General features: G+C 39.1%; 1 protein-coding gene across 3 annotated transcripts in view; it reads left to right on the top strand.

The window, feature by feature from the left end:
- RYK (receptor like tyrosine kinase) overlaps positions 1-13,105 on the top strand; it is a 58,098-nt gene extending 44,993 nt beyond the window's left edge. For all 3 annotated transcript variants that reach the window (XM_089509364.1, XM_089509365.1, XM_089509366.1), the window contains 5 exons: positions 1,262-1,394; positions 2,469-2,578; positions 3,497-3,656; positions 9,811-9,947; positions 11,264-13,105. In XM_089509364.1, coding sequence (XP_089365490.1) covers positions 1,262-1,394; positions 2,469-2,578; positions 3,497-3,656; positions 9,811-9,947; positions 11,264-11,375 — 652 coding nt within the window. In that variant the 3' untranslated portion in view covers positions 11,376-13,105. The remainder of the gene's footprint in view (positions 1-1,261; positions 1,395-2,468; positions 2,579-3,496; positions 3,657-9,810; positions 9,948-11,263) is intronic.
- Positions 13,106-21,951: the final 8,846 nt, after the last annotated feature.

The raw sequence follows: 21,951 nt of genomic DNA, 5'->3' as shown, positions 1-21,951 counted from the left end.
AATAAAAAAGTAGTAGAACCAAGGCAGACTCTATTGTGTCAAAAGAAACAGAAACTAGGGAGCATTCAGTGGAATCCACAGAAGAAACTGGAGACATGTCTCAAGTTGATCAAAGGATGCTTGTTTTAAAATGCCAAATAGATTTCTTTTTTTTTTTAATTAAAAAGCTTCATTTAAAACCTCTAGTTTCTCCTGTAAAAGCCACCACCTGTTTATCCTTAACATGTTTGTGTCTTTTTATCTGTGTATGAAACTATTTTGGTTCCCTCTTCTCTGACCTCTTGGTTTAGGGAGGGAGGGGTTAGAGAATTTTAAAATATCTAAAGAAGGGTGTTCCTGAGTAGAAGTGCAGCAAAGTAAATCTCTGGCTGGCTTGTCTTTGCATCACTTTATTTCCAGAAGTGTTTGGCTCTCTCCTTGTCAGTTGCTTTAATAAACTGTTCCAAAAAGGAGGGGGAAATGCCAAATAAATTTCAGTTTATGCAAACTTTTACAGCCTTCTTTGGGGACTATTTGGGATCAAAATTCAGACATTTTGGGACCAGGAATTCTCAAACCAGTTACTAGACAGTAACTTATGCCAAAGCCATTCTTGAACAGCAGTTGACTGACTTATTACTGAATCTAAAATTACTGTTGTGGAGGAGGAAGGTATTGTATTCAGTCTCCTGTGGTAATTCTGAAATATTCTGATGACCAGCTTTCAGTCAATTCATATAGAAAGATTCAACTGTATTTTGTGACATATTGCAAACTACTAAAAGTCACAGAGTCCCCTTTTACCCTTATAAGTATTTGTAAAAGCAGTTAGTGAGAGGACATACCGATTGTATCATATGTGTATGAAATCTTTTGATTATAAGATAAAATTTCCTGTGAAATTTTGTATAATGAATGATTTACTTTTATTAGCCATCAGTATAAGCATTCAAGCAACTAATAAATTAGAGCAGTCTCCATGGCTGCTTTTATCTAGGAACTATGTTTGATGCAGTCACTAAACATTTTTGGTTTTCTCCACTATACTGCTTTGTAAAATGTTTGAATAGAGACTTTGAAAAAGCTGAAATAGCACTATCAGATTACATACTTTCCATTAAGAGAGCAAAAGTTGTTTTAAATGTTCTTTTTAAAAGATTAAATTGATGGAAGAGGATAATTGAAAGGTGGTAAGTGTGCAATACAAACCACTCTTGTGTTTTGACATGAAGCTGTTGTTTGAAGTTCTAATGATGACAACCCAGAATTACACTTCTTTCAGAAATCTTCTCCCTATCACTCATGTTTGCATAGAGGAAGGAGAAAAACCTATGGTGTTGTTGCCTTATATGAATTGGGGGAATCTCAAACTGTTCCTGCGGCAGTGCAAATTAGTAGAAGCAAATAATCCTCAGGTAAGCGGTTAATATATAATAGTTTAAATCACCAACTTAGATTTCATTAATGTTCAGATTATCAAGATCATGGTACCTTTTCAGGGGAATAAATATAGTTGGGGAGTCATGAACTAGAGTCATGAGAAGCAGGTAAGATAATAGTATTTATTGTATTTTCTGCTAAAATACTGATTCTTCAAGCGCTACAGAATTGGAAAATTATATACTTATGAGCTCATGGGTTAAAGCACCAGTTGTCATACTAATTTTTCCTGTTCTTGCTGGGCAGCTTCTCAAAATGTTTTACTCTTTCACAGTAGTATTGTATGCTTCCTGGCTCAGAAAAAGCCAATTTCTCTTGTTTGCTTGTTTTATTTAACATCCTGCCTTCCTCCCATCATGGGCTTCAAGGTGGACCTCACTTTTATCCAATAAGGCATAAGTATGATTATCTCTTTGTATGCAAACTAAGAGGGCTGTGACACAGTCAACATGATCTAGCAGAAAGAATAATCCCTTTCAGGAAGCTGAAACTTATACCTGGTGCTTATAATCAGACTACTTTTTTATGACAGAAACAGGACTAAAAGAATGGTCATGATTTACAGAGAGGAAATATTTATGGTCTCCCCTCTCAATGAAATAGTAAAGGGGAAAGAGATACAACTGTTGCCTTCTATTCATTACTGTAGTAGAAAATGCACCTATAGATGTGAAGTCGAAGGCTTTCATGGCCGGCATCCATAGTTTTCCGGACTATGTGGCCATGTTCTAGCAGAGTTTATTCTTGATGTTTGGCCAGCATCTGTGACTGGCATCTTCAGAGAAATATAATATAACACCTATAGATGTCTGGAGCCCCTGTTTCCAGACTAGCTTGTGACTTTTAATATAGCTCCTAGCAGCTTTCATTGTACCAGAGAAGCAACCACTTTGAGTTATAAAAAAAATCAAAGTTTAGTAGATTCACAATAAGAAACTAGTATCTTAGACAAGTAGCAAATAATGGTTAAATTATGAAGCTTATACAAGCCTATTTGTATGCCCCATCTTAAAATTTTAGGGAAATTTATAATAGCTTTCTCTCTGTAGGCAATTTCACAACAAGATCTTGTACATATGGCTATTCAGATTGCTTGTGGAATGAGCTACTTGGCCCGAAGAGAGGTCATTCATAAAGACCTGGCTGCTAGAAATTGTGTGTAAGTATTTAAGTGTATTTGGCTAAACATACAAGCCACTAGCATTCCCTTAGCTATTCTGCTGTTCATAATCTGTTCAAGATCATAGGAGTACTAGTCTGGCACAGCAACTGGTATTTCGAAGATGCAGCGCAATAAAGAATGCTTAAAGAAAGTTAGAACTTATAGTATTGAATGCTGTAACTTGCAGGCTGACTGGACAATTTGGCAGATGTCAGTCATTGCTTCAATTCTACCAAGTTTACATCTGAATAAATTATGCAAACAATTACTTCCATCATGCTCAAATTATTAATTCCTGAGTTTTTCCTTACTTGCCAGTATTAATATAACTAGCTAGTTCCCAGCATTCTATTACAATCTAGTGCAGATGGTATGTGACTTTTTTGCCCTTGAGGACCAAATTCAGCAAAAAGGAATGGATTGGGGGTTGTGCACACATGTATGTAGAAGCAAACCTAATTGTATACACACATTTACATATTTGTACAGACTCATCGCAGGTACCCACACCCAGTCTCAGCAAATGGCAGAGTGTGGCGATTAAACCTTCCTTCCCTGTATATTGAAATCACTTTGTGAGTTGGCCAAGCGCTAGGAGAAGTGTATAATTTAAATGGAGAAAAATTTGTTTGGGGATGGTTCTGCCTATCTGCTGTCTTCCTCCATTTAAATTGTGCTTCTGACAGCTTGCCCACAGTCTAACTTTCCCTACCCACTCTTTTCCCAGGTATAGTTGTGGAGGCAATGTATTGGGGTAGGTGGCTCAGGGGGATGACAGTATTGTTGGTGACAAAGGAGAGAACTCCAAGCAATCTTTGGGCTGTGATCAAAAGACAGGACTGTATTGGGATTATTAAGCTGATAGTTGCTAGTTTTAGTTTCTAAGTGGTAATTTGTGTGTATTTTAATATGCAGCATTGATGATGCACTTCAGGTAAAGATTACAGACAATGCCTTGTCCAGAGATCTCTTTCCCATGGATTATCATTGCCTTGGAGACAACGAAAACAGACCAGTGCGGTGGATGGCTCTTGAAAGCTTAGTTAACAATGAATTTTCTGGTGCTAGTGATGTGGTAAGTTAATATCAGTGCATATGAAATATAGCACTTTAAATCATTCTGATACTTATGATGAAAATCTCAATATGTAACAGCTCTTACTTGCATCATTCTTGTTAAGTATTCATTTTGCACTTTAGGCTAACACCCCCCCCCCCCCCCGAAGGAGGTTTGCTTAAGAAATACATCCACTTGTGTGCTTCACAGCTGACAGGAATTTGAACCTGTATCCTCTATTCATACTCTGTGGCCTAACAGTTACACCACACTGACTCTCTTTTATATCAGAATACATACCATAGCTATACAATGCCAGAAGTCAACAGGAGCTCCACTGCAATAAGGAAATGAGGAGAATATGCTAACATGTCATTTTACTGCCAAGACACGACAATGAACACAAGAAGTTCTCTACAGCAATTCAGAAATTAATACAACTTGACAGACATCATAACATTGCAATTTTTAAAGCACATATGAGAATCTGTTTTTAAAAGAAATAGCAATTTTAAGATGTCTGTCCAGCCATATTTCTCTAACATGGTTGGCAGAATTGGGAACTTGATACATTGTCAATGAAAAATATCAGGTATGTGCTGACTTACTTTTACTTCACATGTTTTTATTGTATCAGCCCTGCTATGTCTGAAAGAATAGACTTTCCAGAAGCCAAAGCTAGCCACCACAACTTGTGCATTTCTTTTGAAGAAAGATTCTTGCTCAGTATCTTGCCTTGCACATTTAAAATACTGAAATGTTTGTAAACAAGCTTTATTTTACAAGCTCAGAACTGTCAGTGTGAAAGAGGCTGTCCTGTCTGTAGATATGTTGGTATGTGTTCAGTGGCCTTCATTCAGTCTCTGTTGCTGTTTCTGCTTTCTCTAATGCAATACCACAGTAAGTTAATTTAAAATTGATGATTTCCCCAAGCTGATTTAAAATTTAAAATATCTTCATAATGAAATAAAATCACATTATAATCAATTTCATGTATTCAATAATGAATTAATCTTAATTCTACATACATTGTAATTAATAACATTGAATGTGTTAAAAAAATCTTTTCAGATAAGAATTAATTCTTAGTGGGTTTAGAAAAATATTACTTCTTAATCTAATTTTTATCAAATAAACTAATACAAAATATTAGAAAATGAATATTTTATTTTTGTCAGTCCTAGGCATGGAGGATTAAGTCTTGGTGGTGGCCACAAGAGCCTTTACACCAGGTGTGCATGCTCCTGTAGAGGACATCACTGGCCATAGTGGCACATGTCTTGTTTGCATCCTGTTCGTGGGATTTTCTTTGGACCTGTTTCAAAAGTATAACAGGTCCAAATTGCTGCAGCCAGACTGCTGACCATGGCAGATTGCATGCAATTTTTCAGTTGAAACAGCTTCTCTGGCTACTGGTTTGTTTCTGAGCACAATTCAAAGTGCTGGTTATGATCTATAAAGCACTATATGGTATCCGAAAGACTGTATTTTCCAATACAAGCTCGCCCAAGTTCAAAAATTCTTGGAGAAGGGTTTTTCCCCCTCAATCCCATCACCATCTCAGTTAGGTTCAATGAGGACACAGAAGAGAGCCTTGTTGGCTGCTCCCAGGTTGTGGAATTCCCTCCCTGTTTAGGTTAACCACATCTTTGATCTCTTTTTGCCAGCAAGCAAAATACTTTTAGTTTTTAACTGGGTGTGTTAGAAAGGTATTTTAGCTAGGGTTTACTGTCTTTTAAAAGCATCATTACTAGATTTTACAGTATCTCCTTTTTAAATTGTTATCAGTTGATACAGGGGGCCCTTGGTATCTGCTGGAGTTTGGTTCCAGGACCTCCCATGGATAACAAAATCTGTGGATGCTCAAGTCTCATTAAATACAGTAGCATAGCAAAATGGTGCACCTTATATAACATGGCAAAATCAAGGTTTACTATTCAGAATTTATATATTTTAAAAATATTTTCAAGCCATGGATGCTTGAATCTGTGGATAAAAAAATCTGTGGATAAAGAGGGCTTGATGGGGGGGAAAAGAAATAAATAAATCTTGTAACAAATTTGCTTACAGCAGCGAGATTAATTATAGAAGAAGTTGAAAAACAAAAATAAATGTGGAACTGGAGAATTAGTATAAAGAAGTCTGACAAATCTATCTATATCCATTTCAGTCTGGTTTCAGGCCTGGCTATGGAACAGAGATAGCTTTGGTTGCCTTGGTGGATGACCTACGCAGGGAACTGGACAGGGAATATTTGGCCCTGTTGGTTCTCCTGGACCTCTCAGCAGCTTTGGATACCATTGACCATGGTCCGCCTCTCTGTGATGGGACTTGGGGGCACTGTTTTACAGTGGCTCCATTCCTTCCTGGAGGGTCAAACCCAGAAGGTGGTGCTAGGGGACTCCTGCTCAACCCCCTGGCCATTAGCCTGTGAGGTCCCTCACGGTTCTATGTTAACCCCTGTGCTGTTTAACATATACATGAAGCTGCTAGGAGAGGTCATCCAGAGTTTTGGGGTGCAGTGTCATCAATATGCCGATGACACTCAACTCTACTACTCCTTTCCACCTCAAACCAAGGAGGCTGTCCTGGTCCTAAACCAGTGTCTGTCATCAGTAACAGACTGGGTGAGGGCAAACAAGTTGAAACTTAATCCAGATAAGACAGGTGCTCTTGGTCAGTCAGAAGGCAGATCAGGGAATAGGGATTCAACCTGTGTTAGATGGGGCACACTCCCCCCTCCCCCCCTCACCATCTCCTTTTGTGTCGTGTCTTTTTAGATTGTAAGCCTGAGGGCAGGGAACCGTCTAGTATCCCCTCTGTTGTAAACCGCTTGGATTCCCAGTGATTGGACGGTATATAAATAAATCCTATTATTATTAAGACACAGGTTCACAGTTTTTGGGTACTCCTGGACTCTCCTTTGAACCTGGAGGCCCAGGTCTGTGTGGTGACCAGGAGTGCTTTTGACATTTGAAACTTGTGCGCCAACTGTGCCTGTTCCTTGAGACCCCGGATCTAATACATGCCTTGGTTACATCATATTCAGGCTACTGGGGCTGCCTTTGAAGAGTGTTCAGAAACTTCATCTGGTCCAAAGAGCTGTAGCCAGGCTGCTAACAGGGGCAGGTTATAGAGATCACACAACGCTCCTATTAAAACAGCTCCACTGGCTGCCAGCCTGTTTCTGGGCACAATTCAAAGTGCTGGTGATGACCTATAAAGCCCTATATAGCTCAGGTCCAGGCTGTTTGGCAGATCATATCTCCCTATATGAGTCAGCCCAGGCTCTGATATCCTCAGGGAAGGCCCTTCTCTCCATCCCACCACCATCACAAGCATGGTTGGTGGGATAAGGAGAGAGGGCCTTTTCCGTGGCTGCCTCTAGACCAGTGATGCATGCCAGAGGTGGCACTCAGAGCCCTCTCTGTGGGCACATGTGCCGTCGCCCCAGCATAGAGTTTGCCAGAGTTTGTTACTAGAAAGCCAAAGGGACATGGCACTTTGCAATAAATAAGTGGGTTTGGGTTGCAGTTTGGGCACTCAGCCTCTAAAAGGTTCACCATCACTGCTCTAGACTTGAACTCCCAGCCCATGGAGGCCAGAACAGCCCCTTCATTGTTATCCTTCCACCAGCAGGCTAAGACCTACTTGTTTAGACAGGCTTTTAAAATAGAAAGTTTTTAAGGCATGTGATGGGGTGTTGTTATATTGTTTTAATGTATTTTAAGCATTTTAATTTTTAATTTTAGAATGGAATTTGTTTCAATCATTGTAGTAATTTAATTCTATTTTAATATACTATTTTTGTATGTTTTTAACTGTATGGTGTTTTTTAATGTTGTAAGCCACCCTGAGTCCCAGCCCTGGGAGAAGGGTGGGATATAAATAAATATAATAATAATAATAATTATTATTATTATTATTATTATTATTATTTTACCTTTGTCATTCCTATTCTGTTGATTTTGGCCCCATACAGACAGGCCAAAATAAAGCTGCTTTGGGTCACTTTGGAGGTATGATGTTTAAATGATGCATGCATCCTAAGAGTCCAGAAGCCGCGCCAAAGCCACAATCTAGTCCTAAGGATGGGAGCACAGCTTTGGCGCAGCTTCCGGACTCCTAGGACGCATATATCATTTAAACAGCATATCTCCAAAGTGACCTGAAGCAGCTTTATTTTGGCCTGTCTGTATGGCGCCTCTGTCTATTGGAAAAAAAAAATCTCCTGAGCTGTACCCTTTCCCCTTAGGCCATGCCTTCTTTGGACATGTAGCCCCTGTGTAGTCAGCTCAGGGAAATACGGCCTCCAGAACCTGATGGCAGTTGCCAACCCTTTCCTAATTCATAGGAAAAAAATTGGTCAGAGTAAGGTGTTCACTGTTACTGTGTTGCTTCTAAATTCTTAAGCCTCTAGAATATGTAATATTTTTAAAGCATTAGTATGCTGTCTTCTTGTTTTCTGAAGAAAATGATGCATTGGTTGCATTTATTGTACCTGTCAATACACTTACTGTGGTAATTGAAGAATTGGGTTTCATTATTAGTTTGTGCCAGCCTAAAAAAATGTTGCCCAATCAGTGACCAGTGTGGCACTGACATACACAAATATCATCTGTATTTTTGTTCTCTATCCATTTCTCTCTGACAGTTGGTAATCATTTTTCCAAAGTAACAGCTTTTGTGATTCTTGGACTCATGGGACCATAGTTTGAAACTGTGTTGCTTTTACTTTTTTCTGTATTAAAGTTTTTGTGTTTTGTTTCTTGTACAAATCTGAACTGGGGTTGTTGCTGGATCTTAACCTTCAAAACAAGTATCAGTTTGGAGAACATATCTTGCTTCTGTTTCTGGAATTGGCACACACGCCATTACTTTAATACTGCTTTCACAATATGATGTTTTTCTTAATTTAGGGTTGTAACTGTACATTGCTAGTGTTTAGAAAAGTATCTGTATCAGTCATTGTATTTTGTTTGCACAAAGGTCCCCAGAAATGCAGCTGCAGGTGACAATATACACATTCTGGTCTATTTTGTATACCTTCTGGTCTATAGTCTATACAGCATAACTGTATCAACCACCCTCTCATCTTCAGCCATAGTAACAATGCACAGATCTTACAAGCCATCAAAAGAGAAGAGATCCTATTACAAATAGCAACTTGTTATTTAAATAGAATTGTGTCTGCTGTAGATAGAGGACTTCATGAAATAAAAAAAGCTGTAAATCGAGTACCTAATTGCTCACAACTAGTAGGAGCAACTGGCATTAAAATCCTTCACAATAGCAGTGGCATTCCTATTCAGAAAGATAATTGTTTCTACATTCTAGTCAGTTCAAGCTGAAGTTGAAAATTATCCCCTGTGTCCTGGCAGGCAACTTACATAGTTACAGTAATGGCATTATTTACATTAGGTAATTGCATTCCAAACGTAGCTGATTATTGAGCTTCAGTTCTTTAGCTGAGGGAGATAAATCTATTAACTAAAACATCACACCACCTGTTTTCTGGTTGCTGTTATGCACCTTGTATTATCCAGGTCATGCATGCATTAGAAAAGAAACTGACACTGCAGCCTTATGTCCACTTACATAGTATTAAGTCCAATTGAACTAAATAATTTTTTGTAGATATATGTAGAATTAATTGTGAGTTCCTTGTTGATCCATTCTCAAGATAGAAGAATGCAATGCAGCTATTAAGCCAGTTCAGTCCATTTGTATGTACCTTCAAGTCACTTGTCTTTCTAGATTACAATTTCTGGATATTTAAATTAAATTGAGGGATAGCCCTCTTGTAAATGAATGTGGCTGCAACATTTTATTTCTCGTTGGATAGAATTTGAAAATCTCAGATATTTATCAGTTTCATCACTCATCTCATTTTGAGATAGTTTGGCTCTGTTTGGAAGATTGAGGGATGTTAAATATGTCTTGGTTGACTTACAGAGCAATTTGTGTTGTGTGGCATTGAACTGCTGCTTCCTAAGTCTTTGAAGGGGAGTGAGAAAGACAGGAGAATGCAAGAGTGTTTTCCTTTTTCAAGGGTGTTGACACCATTGGGATGGAAAATATGTGCATAACAATATTGCATAACACTTACATAATGTTGAATAGAATTCAACTATCTAACAGGTTATTTTGTGAAATACTCTTTTCTTTTTAGTGGTCTTTTGGAGTGACCTTATGGGAATTGATGACTTTGGGACAAACACCATATGTAGATATTGACCCCTTTGAAATGGCTGCCTATCTGAAAGATGGATACAGAATTGCTCAGCCTATCAACTGCCCTGATGAATTGTAAGTGATTATGATTAATATTAAATGGTGAATTACAGCCCACTTCAGACATTTGGACTGGGGGTTGTATAAAAATTCAAGCAGGAGGCAGATGCTAGTCTCCCTCACTCTCTGTTTCTACTGGCCATTACAATAGTTCAAAGAGGAACGCCACCTCATTCATGCACACACCCCATGGACAGAGAGAGACTCATTTTCAGAAAGTTGTGTTGTGTTGTGTTCATAGGTAGAAATAGCCATGAAAAGCCTTTCTTTCCTTATTTTCCAGCACTAGAAATTTGCCTACTTCTTAAATGTGTAAATAATTGTAGTATGACTTTGTGGTTGCCATTTTTCCTTGCTTCTTACTTGTTCTCTTGCTATGGAAATAAACAAAACGCCCCTTAATGCACTGACAAAGTGTTTTTCTCTGCCTCTTGATTTAGGGAAGTAGATAGATTAACTAGTTCTAAAATTTTAATGGTGTTTGAAGAGTCTGGTAAACAGTTTCCTTCTGTCCTTGCAGTTGCTCTTGCAGAAAACATTTCTGGCTACTTAAAAGGAGATTGTGTTACTTTTAAGCTTGTGATGTTCTGTGTTCCCAAAAACAAGATAATCCCCCAACACACACACACACACACACACACACACACTCACACATATACAAAGCCTATACAGCTCCTTCACCATGGAGCACCCCCACTATCTAACTATAGAGATACAATGACTAACAATGAACCCCTCAGATTCACTGTCATAAGTGATTATGAGATTAAATTTAAAAAGGTTTTATTATGGATTAAAGCAAGGCATTTGTCTGCTAGCCCTAATTTTCTCAATTCCTATCCAGTGTGTATAGGTGCAATAAACAGCCATTTGCTGGTATTAACGTTTGTAGGAATTCTGTTTATATATTAAGAATCTTCTCTTGAAAACATTGATTTTCAGGTGTTTTCAAATCTCAAAAAATGAGTAATTTTTAAAATATCTAAAAACTAGGAGGTCCCAATACTTTATAACCTCTAGCCTGGGGAGTATGGTCTGAGTCACGTGTCACAGAATTTACAGGTGAGCATGTTTTTGATGTGGTGGGCCCCTTTCCATGTTGATGAGGCCCCCAGCCTTTATCTCATATTCACATGTTAAAATATTTCAAGGGGGGGAGGGGCACAGATGACAGAGAAAATATGTGGTACCTGTCAAGTTTTTTGCCTGTTTGAATTGCTGTTATTTCAAGCAGGAATTGGTTAACAATTGTTGAAATGAGTTGTGTCTTGAAATGAGAAGGAAATTATTATGTCAAACTTACTTAACCCTTACTCCTTTTTATATTGTAGATTTGCTGTGATGGCTTGTTGTTGGGCGCTGGATCCTGAGGAGAGACCAAAATTCCAACAGTTGGTGCAGTGCCTCACTGAATTCCATGCAGCATTGGGAGCCTATGTTTGACACTAGGCACACACAGTCTACTCAGAAAGGGACACTGTTTTTACATTACAGTGAAATGTGTCATTTGTGTCTATTTATAAACACCATACCCTCTGTCTAAAATGCTTTACCGAACAAAAGTCCCACTGATTTCAGTGGGATTATCCACATAATGTGTTTAGGATCAGGGAACCAGCATGTAAACATTTTGAAGAAGATCTTCTTCCCAAATCACTGTGCCTTAAAATAATCTGGCTTTTTTTAAAGATTAGGTTTTATTCTACATGCCACGTACATGGAAAACAAGACTTGCACTTCGCAAATAATTCCTGAAATGTAGTTACAATGGCTTGTAACATGAGTTAAGTGGATTCTGGCACTGTTTTAAAAAGAGCACATTTCAGAGGTGTTTTGACTGACAAATACGGGGGTGCTTCTGTTTTTGCTTTGTTTGGGTTTTAAAAAAACTAGTTCCAGCCTGATGTGTAGTGCTTTGAGAGTTGGTCTTCGACTCTGGAGACCATGGTTCAAATCCTCACTCAGGTAAGGAAACTCACTGGGTGACCTTGGGCATATCACATTGTCTCAGCATCAGAGAAGGACAAAAACAAACCTCCTCTGAGCAAACCTTGCCAAGAGAACCCTATGATAGGGTGGGCATAAGTCAAGCTGGAAATGACTTGTAGGCACCCAACAGCAACAAGAAAAAATAGCAAAAGGCATTCCCCTTTCTCTAGAATCCTAAAACACTTGTATGTGGAAACATCAGAATATCTAAGATGATTTGACTGGTTGCAGTGTTCACAATTGTAGCTGAAATAGCCCTTTTTATCTGTTGCCTTCCTTTAAGATGACAGCACAATATGGTAGAAACCACACGTGGCCTTTTGCTGTGTTTTAATATCATGTTTCAGTGGCAATTCCTGTGGTGGAAAAACTCGACTACAAGTTGCATTATCTCCCTTCTTAGACAAAATGCAATCATGTGAAACTAATTCCAAGTAATCTGAGAGAGAACGAAATGGAACGTCATGCTAAATGGATAATTACAGACAGGATGTTCCAAGTGCTAGAACTTCAGAGAAGCACCAAAGCAGCCTTGTGTTAGGAGACTTTCACCTCAGACTGTAGAATGAAGTTTTTCTTGTTAAAGAGGTACGGTTTATGTGTTAAGGATTTTTTATGACCTGAAAAGGAATAAAATATATAAATATATATTTGTAAAGATGCATTTGAAGACTAAAAATACATGTGTATTCTGAGTTAATGAGAAACCAACCCTAATATTCTGATGATGTGTCAAGTTTAAATTGTAGTTCTGTATTTAACTCACATTGTGGTGAATATGAAGCCATTTGATCAACTTTTTGAAATCTTCCCCAACAATGACAATGATGACCTCTCTAAAATTGTGTTGATCTGTCATACCAACAATGTTTAAAGTGTGGTGATTGCAGATTTGAGAAACTGCAGATCATTTCCATTTTAGGTTTCTGCCCTGCTCATGCATCTGAAAGGTTTATTTTGAGTGATTCAAGCACAATTGCCAGATAATTTCCCAGGGTTGTAGAAAAATCTCTGCTATCACTAGAAACTTAATGTCACTTGAATAAGTCTGCCCAAACAACTCAGCCTATTGTACCACTGCATATCGGAAATATTTTGAGGATCTAACCTACACCTAGTGCTGTCTTCTGTTCTGCCTTCCCAGGATCTGTCCTTTGTGATAAATGCCTTGCATTTTACTTGGATGTCCTCCTGTGTTGTCCCTTTTCTCGGTTTCCTTTGTCAGTGTCATGTTGAAACAGTCACAAAACTAAGGAGAGACAGTTCTAAAACATTGGTGGAGAAAGCTCCAAACTAAGTGGAAAATAAAATGTCATCATTTTGCCCCAGGTTCTGTTGACCAAGGAGAATGGGATCAGCCACAGACATTGTGGGAAATGGGGATGGAGGACATGGTGCTACTACAAGTTCATTTTCATACACTAGTCATAATTGCATGGTATCCAGATTAAGGTAAAAATGATATTTGCTTGTGCAGTTATAAGGAGAAGAAGCATAATGCCCTCATCCGATATCAGTTTTGCATGTTTTAGAAGAATTATTAATCTGAAGTCGAAGGCTTTCATGGCCGGCATCCATAGTTTTTTTGTGGGTTTTTCAGGCTATGTGCCCATGTTCTAGAAGACTTTATTCCTGACATTTTGCCAGCATCTGTTATCTGTAATTATTAATCTATTGCTGCCTTGTGCAGATGATAGGAGTGAGATCCAAAGTTTTTCATCATTATCATCATCTTGTAGAAGAGATATTTTTTGTGGAATCTTTCAATCTTCCCAGTATTTAGATCCATATGAATATTAACATATTAATCCAGAGGATGTAATGTAGAACTCCAGGACCTTAATACTGATGGGAAAGTTCAGAAAGGTGAAAGTAAGCCTTGGTTACTTAGTACAGTCTACTATTGAGACCTCTGATAATAGAGGAGACATTTCAGTTGGTCATGGCATTACCCAACCCTTGTAGCAGTTTAACAATAACATTAATATAGCGCAGAGATACATAAACACAAAGGGGGATAAGCAGCATCCTGGTCTATAGCAATGTAGTTTATGTATCATGAACAAAATAAAGATTAGTGAACTGTTTTAAGTTTGTACTTTAGAGCCTAATAGACATCTGAAATTGTTTACAAATTGTGGTTTTCCAAAATAGTAAGTTTTCATCTAAACCTGTAGTCAACATATTTTTCTATTGATTTTCATAAAGAATGAAGCTAGTCCAGAATTAAGTACTTTTGAAAAATTCCTCCCTGTGTAGTTAATTCTAGCTCTAGGGCAGCAGTGCTTCTTTGGAATGAATTATGTACACAAAAACTGCACAATATATTGCTGACGATTCACACAGTGACATCCAGTCAGTTTTAATGAGAAATCTAATCTGTAATAGGTAAAATGCTCTCATTGTTGATTTATGCCTTTGATTTTAATACCTGGGGCAAATTGGATCATGCAGCCTGAACATGATAGAGGTGTGTATTCTGGTTTTAATAAAACATCTAGAGAGGTGCTGAAAGAAAAATTAGATCCAAAAAGTCTGATATGAAGAAATAGCACAAAAAAAGTATTACTTCTGAAGTCAATTAAGAATAGGCTTGAATCAGTAGTAAACAAGACAACAAAAAAATTTAAACTACATACTGTGCAAGAATACAGAACATACAGTAGGTGCAAGGTCTTAGGACAGACCCTAAGGGTAGGTCTGTCACTCTTAAATTATATGGGAGGTAGATGGATATTGGTTTTATTACTCAATTAGATAGACTGCAAAAATTTGACCCATATAATCCACTAATGAGATACTTTTCTTCATTAAGGTTCTTGTGGAATGGCACCTGTAGGAAATGTTTTGCCATTTTTTGTAATCTGTTGCCAACTCTTAATGAATAAGAGCTGAAAGGGAATATTACCCTTTGGGCAACTTAATTGATTCTATCATCTGTCTTATAAATTGCAAAACTGATAAAGAAAACTTTAGGAAAAGATTAAATATCACAAGCAAGAACAGGGAAGGGGTTGTCTTGATCTGTTTTAGGCTCAAGAGAATTCTAAAAAGTTTCAAGAAAAATAATTATTTTAATAAAATGTATTTGATGGATAAACTATTGTAATACAGAAATATAATTAAAGCTAATTGCTAAACGCTCGTGTGAAATAAATTACAATTAAATTTTGGGCACTGTAGTGATGTAGATTATGAGTTGCCATTGAGAATGTTAGTCACAGCATGGAATCATCACTCCAGAATGGGAGAAGAACATGTCATCCAGATGTGGCATTCCAGCTTCCCCCAACTCCAGTCAGCCTGGCCAAGCTAACTGGACTGGTGGGAGTTCAGAAATATCTGGAGGGTACAAGTTTGCTGCCACTATTTTATAAGGTCTTTGAATTAAACATTATTTAAGTTTACTTGGAGCCCTGTTGAATTCGATAAGACTTCATTCTGGGTAGAAATGTCTAGGATTGTTGTGCTATCCCAGGAAATCCTTAGGTTTTTCCTAAGGCACAACAAATACCTTTGTTGTAACTGGAGAAGATCCTCCCTTCTTTTCTTTTTTTTTTCTTTTTTTTTTTTTTTTTTTTTTTTTTTTTTTTTTTTTTTTTTGTCAAGAAATGGACAAGAAATAGTGTTACATTCAACATTGTGACTCTAAACAGGAAAAGCTCTCAAAACAAGTTGTATGCACTATACAGTTGCATGCAGCATCTTGTTTCAGTAGCCAGACGTGGCTGCAGTCTTAGACACTAGATCCTTATTAACAGTGTTTTTACAGTGTTTTCCATATTCAGTGGTTCAGACTAATCCTTTGAGTCCTGAAGGACTGATATTATCTCCTGATTACAAAGTTTAAAGGGTTGCAAAAATGATTTGAACTATGGTCTTGCAGTGCATTAGTCCTAACCATAGTATATTACTATAGTTGATATTTCATTATCAGATAGATCACACACTGACATACATTTACAAGAGTAAAAGATATCAATCATATTGGAATGTACCAGAGAAATGGCTAAATTCATGATATATACTTGTTGCTAGTGAGGTGCCCAGCAGATGATGAAACGAGTGTGGCAATAGGCACTACCTGCCACTTAAACTACATTCTTCCCTCCAAATTTGCAGATTTGATATTTGCAAATTTGGTTATCCCTGGATTTGATTCATATGTTCTTTCTAGGAATATCTAGGTCCTCCAGTGCAATTCTATGGTCAACTTTAAAAGTTGCACTGAAGGACCTAGAGATTCCTACAGAGAATATAATACCAAGCCTTTGTAGCTCTTCCAGTGCAACTCTATGGTCAGTGTCTGTCGGACGTTGGCTACAGAGTTGCACTGGAGGACCTAGAGATTTTAGAGAGCTCTCGGGTAAAAACATGGTGTTTTTGTTCTTTGTGGTTTTCCCATATTCACGGGGGTCTTGTGCCCCTAATCCTAGCGAATATGGAGGGACAAGTGTACTTAGATCTTCATTGACAAAGGTACATCCAGGAACACATCCAAATTATATATCTGTTCCTGTAGTGAGATGCAACCCCATCCAATATAGGTAAATTATGCTAAACCTAAACCACTCACAGAACTTCCATCTTACTACATTTTGAACTTGAGTTTCTTGACACTCCTCTATCCCACTACATTGCTAACTGAGTATCTAAGATGATTCCCCCTGGGTTACCCTCTGACACAGACTCAGCAGATAATAGAACCACTGCAGTGCCGTATGTCCACTATAAATCACATAGAGGTGTATCGGTGGAATACAATAGTGAGTGATATCAAAAGCAGCTGAGGATTCTGTCTTGATAAAACTACTTGCAAGAGGGATCAGAATAGATTTTCTTCAGCTTAATCCCAGACTGAAATGGATTCAGATACTTTATTTTTCAAGAGCACTTGCAGCTCTACTGCTCCTTTTAAGCACCTTCCTCCCAAAGAGGATTTGGGGTGATTGTTATAAAATCCTCAGTCCGAAATGGACCTTTTCAAAGGTAATTGAACAATAATTTCACATTAACTGTTGGGGCATGTAGAATCAGGATTAAACATGCAACATGTAGAAGACATGCACATAGAACAGGAACGCCACTGGACAGTCTGTTGTGTAGCTTTGTGTAGGCTGTAAAGGAAAACTAGTCCCACGCAGAAACTGTCAGCTTAAAAAATTAGTTACCAGTGATGCATTCAAGTCTTTTACTCCAAGTCCTTACAACATAATTTCAAGTCGAGTCTCAAGTCTGAGGGGCACCTTTAACAGAAAAAAAGAAGGTGGTGTGGAGTTTTAATAACTAGGAAATCAAGAAGACAGACAAAGTTAGGTAAAAATAATCTGGGGTGGGGATAGCAAACATGTTAGGCAATGGACTTGAGAAGACTCCTCTCATTTGCAGTGGAGACAGGCTGCTGAGCAGATCTCTCATTCCCTATCCCAAGCCCATTGCCTAAAGTGTTTGCTGTTTCTGGGTGAAGTTGGGCCAAGCCAAGTCATTCAAACAACTTGAGCCTGAATCAATTAACTCAAGTCTACTCACTGCAAATTACCAGGGTGGTGTCTGGTTGGACCAGAGTACTCTGGGATGATGATGATGATGATGATGATGATGATGATGATGATGATGATGATGATGATAGTATTAATAATAATAATAATAGGTTTTATTTATATACCGCCCAATCACTGGGAATCCGGGCAGTTTACAACAGAGGGGATAACAGACGGTTCCCTGCCCTCAGGCTTACAATCTAAAAGACACGACACAAAAGGAGAAGGGAATGGTGAGGGGGGGAGGGAATCAGGTCCAGCATTCTTCTCTCCCTCTGAGGGAGAGCTCTTCTTCTTCAGGCTAGCCCTGGTGGAACTGGGCCAGCCTATTCTCTCCTTCACAGGCCGAAAGATGACAGTTGGAAGGAGGGCGGGGAGAAAGAAAAGGTTTATGTGCCGCCCAAGAATCGAACCCGGGTCGCAAGAATGGGAATCTTGAATGATACCACTACACCAGCAGTGCAGGCCAAAGTAGAAGAAGAAGTCCAAAGTAGCCTGGGCCCAAAGCTGCCCTGCCTCCTCCCCCCCCCCCCCCATTACCTAGAGCCCTCTACTGCAATGCCAGGCAGCTGTTCACACATGTTCACAATTGTGGAAGCTCAACAAGGTCAGACCTGGATCTGAGACTGCAAGAATACAAGGATTTCCCAGTAGATAAGAGCCCCACATCCTGTATGCTCTTGGGTTATGCTCCGCCCACTCATTCCAATAGGCAAGAAGTAAAGAGAGAGACCTTCTGGTGACCCCATGTGGGTGGAGCTAACCCTAGAAGGCCAGTCGCTACAACAGACAAATGCTCCAGAAAAAACATACACAATTTGTTTGAACATCAAACTATAGAGAATTGGAGAGCGACAGAGAAAGGCAGTGAGCAATCTAGCTTGCTCCTCATAGGGATGCACTATGTGGATATGAACCATCCCTAAGCCAGCACCCCTGAGAGCGGCCCAGGATGTGGGGCTCTTATCTATTGGAAACGGACATATCACAGGTAAGAGCCTATGTCCCTATTTCCAGGAAAGAATCATGTCAGTCTGAGTACTGGGCTAGAGGGACCAATGGGCTGACACAGTGTAAGGCAGCTTCCTATATTCCTAAGTAAGGATTTGGATAGTGAAAAAAATAAATAGAATCCCTCCTGGCCCCGTTCTATTTTCTTGACTTTTATGGGAGCATTTGGGAATTGCTGCATCAGACCAAAGATGTATCTAGTCCAATATTGTGTCCACATAGTAGCTGGTCTATGGGGATCCCACAAGCAAAGGTTTGTAGATTCTGTTCCAGACTCAGCAGCAGGTGAAAGATGTTAAATCGTTTTTAGAATAGGACCCCTGGTAACAGATGGGGCAGCTACACCGTATCAACAGGATTGTGCATTTCCAGTTTTTCTATTTAAAATTTAGACATTGCTGGGTTTCTAAAAAAAATAAAAATAAATAAAATAGAAACATTCCTCCCAATGATAAATTAAACTTCTGTACCCCATAAATCCTTTTTACTCCTAGCCAGCACCAACAGAGGAAATAGTTATTGCAGACTGAAAGAAAGGGCTATTATTTTAACCTATTCAACTTAGGAGGAAGCATTTGTAATTACTGATGAATTGCTTTAGTCTAAATAATACTCAGAAATCTCCATCTTAGTTTCGTATTCAAGTTCTATACAGCTGTTTGCTATGCTGATGAAGAATATAATATACCTGCATTATTAAAAAACATTGGACAAGAAGAAACTGAAGGTATGGAAAAACAGCTCAAAAATGAAAAAATACAACTTTGCGGTTCTATAGTAGGACCAGTACTGTTCAACTTTTTCAAAAATTATCCCCAGTTGTACATGAGAAGTAAACTGAACCAGTTTGCAAATGTCCCCTAATTGTTCAGGATGGTGAAACCCAAGTGGACTGTTCAGGATCTTCTCCAAACTGAGTATGGAACAGAACATTGGTTTCAATATAAGGTTATACAATGTGGAACACAAAATCCCAAATTTTGCATATATACTGAGAGGGTCTCATCTAGCAGTGACTAAACAGGAAAGAATCTTACAATTGTGTTGGTGGTAAAAGATATTATGTAGTGAAAGAAAAAAGGGGGGGAGAGAACAGAAATTGAAAGCAGAAATTCCCAAATCATAATGTTTATTTATAAATCTATGGTCTTCTTGCCATATAAGGAGCACAATGTATAATGTGGTTGGCTCCATCTCAAAAAGTCAGTTGTAGAGCTGGAAAAGGTACAGAAAAGAGCAACCAACATGATCACCATTATAGAAACTTCCCTATGTGTAAAGGTTGAGGCATCCAGCAGGAGAGAGGTTTACAATATATGTGTTCGGTGGAGAAAGTAGATAGAATGTGAGAGCCCTACTGGATCACACAAAAGGTGTATCCCACCTAACATTTGGTTATCAACCAGCCAGGTGCCTCTAAGGAAGCCCAGAAATAGGACATGAGGCCTATGGCTCCTCCCTGGTATTGCTCTGCAGCTATTATAATGGGTATTCAGAGGTATGGTGCATCTGTGCATGAAGAAGGTATAAAGGCATCATGCCTAGGAACCCTGCATAGCTTTATCTTCCTCCCACAGTATTAGAACTCAAAGTCACCTCATGAAATTAATGGGCCACAGATTCAAGATAGTTTTCCATAAACTCCAAACAATTTATAGGAACTATCCTCAGAAAATTAATTTTGGCCAGTGGTTCAGGTCTCTTCAGAAGAGGTTTCAACAGATTGATGGAGGATTCTCTGTTTGCCACAATAGCTACAGGGAAACCCCATATTCAAAGCTCTCATGGTGGAGGAGAGCTAGCATATGCATCCCTACTTGTGTGTCCCTGGCGTTGTGGTTGGCTCCCACATGAAGCGAGAAGCAAATAGTCTGATCTAGCAAAGCTATGTTCACCTGTAGTTAAGAGGCTTGATTTGGAACTTCTGCTCTTGCACCCTATAATTGCAACATCCATCAGTCTTACCCAGAATAGCCAATGGGAAGGGACTATGGAATCTGCAGCCCAAAAACATCTGGAGAGCCACAGTTACCCATCTCTATTTTACTAGAAGAGTTTGTGTGAATATTCATATCTATTTCATTTTCATGCTGCTGTTTTTCCTAGGTGTTTCTGCCTGGGTATTAATAAAGTACGTGATCACAGACAATCTAAAACCAGATACTGTATCATGTTCTGCAATCAGTCAGATTTTTTGCTACATGAAGAAATCACGAAGGCAAGGGAAGTCAAGGGAAGGCAACTGCAAACACCTGGACATATTGGGGGGGGGGGGCGGGCAGAGTTGAGAAAGAAAGCAAAGCCCCCCCCCCCCCCCAAAAAAAATGGTGAGTCACTTTGGCTCAGCCCTAGATTTGATTGCCATGTGGCAGTTGCTGTTATGTGGCCAGAATTGACCCTAGGTTCTTATTTAATATCACTGTGGTGTTCCTAGACTGCATCTGCACCTGTGGATGTATTGGCACTTCAGTGGAATAAATCTTCAACAAAATATGTTTATTTAAAGAGGAATGATGGGGCTTAGGATAACTTGGCACCATGGCCACTTAGGTACTGACACTGTGATCATACTTGTCTTTGGCATAGATCATTTGTGTTGATAACCAATCAGATGTGTGATGAAGCCAAAGGTTATTGCAACTTGTACGTGTCTGTACACATCCAGTGGGGAACTTGGCTCTGGTTTTGTAATGTTTAAAGCACAGCTATAGGCAGAACATGTGCATGCTTACAGGTGAGATATTGATCTGTTTCCTTTTCCAGCAAGAAGCTAAGGATAAGGTAAATTTTATACTTTTTATCTTCACAAATCTCTCTCTTTTTTCTTAAAATATTCTACCCAATGCAGAGAACAAGATAGGTACTGAGACTTGTTCAGTCTAGAATCTCACCTTCAGGGAATTTGGGGCTATGCAGACTGGCCTGAAAGGCTGGCCTGGGGGCAGAGTCAGGGCACAGCATCTTGACCATGCATGACTGACTCCACCCCCCATGTCACCCTGACACCACGCACTGCTCCAGATGGTGTGCGGCATCATGGTGTGCCTCTGGCACTGAATCCAAATGATGCAACGCTGAAGGGGCGCGATATAACCACATTGCCATGGCTATGGTGCCCATTCGAGGGCTCAAAAGGGAGCTGCTTTTTGTGGTTCCTTTTTGCGCCCTCGGAAGGCCAGATCGGGGCTGTGGCGTGAGGTTGCTGTGGCCCCAATCTGGCTGAAGAAAGGGCGGCTGCATGCTGTCCCTTCAGGGCTGTATTTACAGCCTCTTAATCTCACAATCTCAGGAGAGAAACCACTTTTGGGGAGGGAGGGAAATGATACAGTATTTCACTTGAGCAACCAAATCAGAATTTATCACCACTGACCACCCATACCAAGGAAACTACTTAGGACCTGGCTTAAAATTGCAATGCATCATTATAGTGATGGTAGTCCTTGTTTCACGGTTACACCCCAACAATAGCTATGGCAGCA

The sequence above is a fragment of the Sceloporus occidentalis genome, unplaced genomic scaffold (genome assembly GCF_023333645.1).
Source record: "Sceloporus occidentalis isolate IW3139 unplaced genomic scaffold, rSceOcc1.0.p SCAF_2, whole genome shotgun sequence".
Taxonomy (NCBI): Eukaryota; Metazoa; Chordata; class Lepidosauria; order Squamata; family Phrynosomatidae; genus Sceloporus; species Sceloporus occidentalis.
This window is presented reverse-complemented; position numbering and strand designations above follow the sequence as displayed.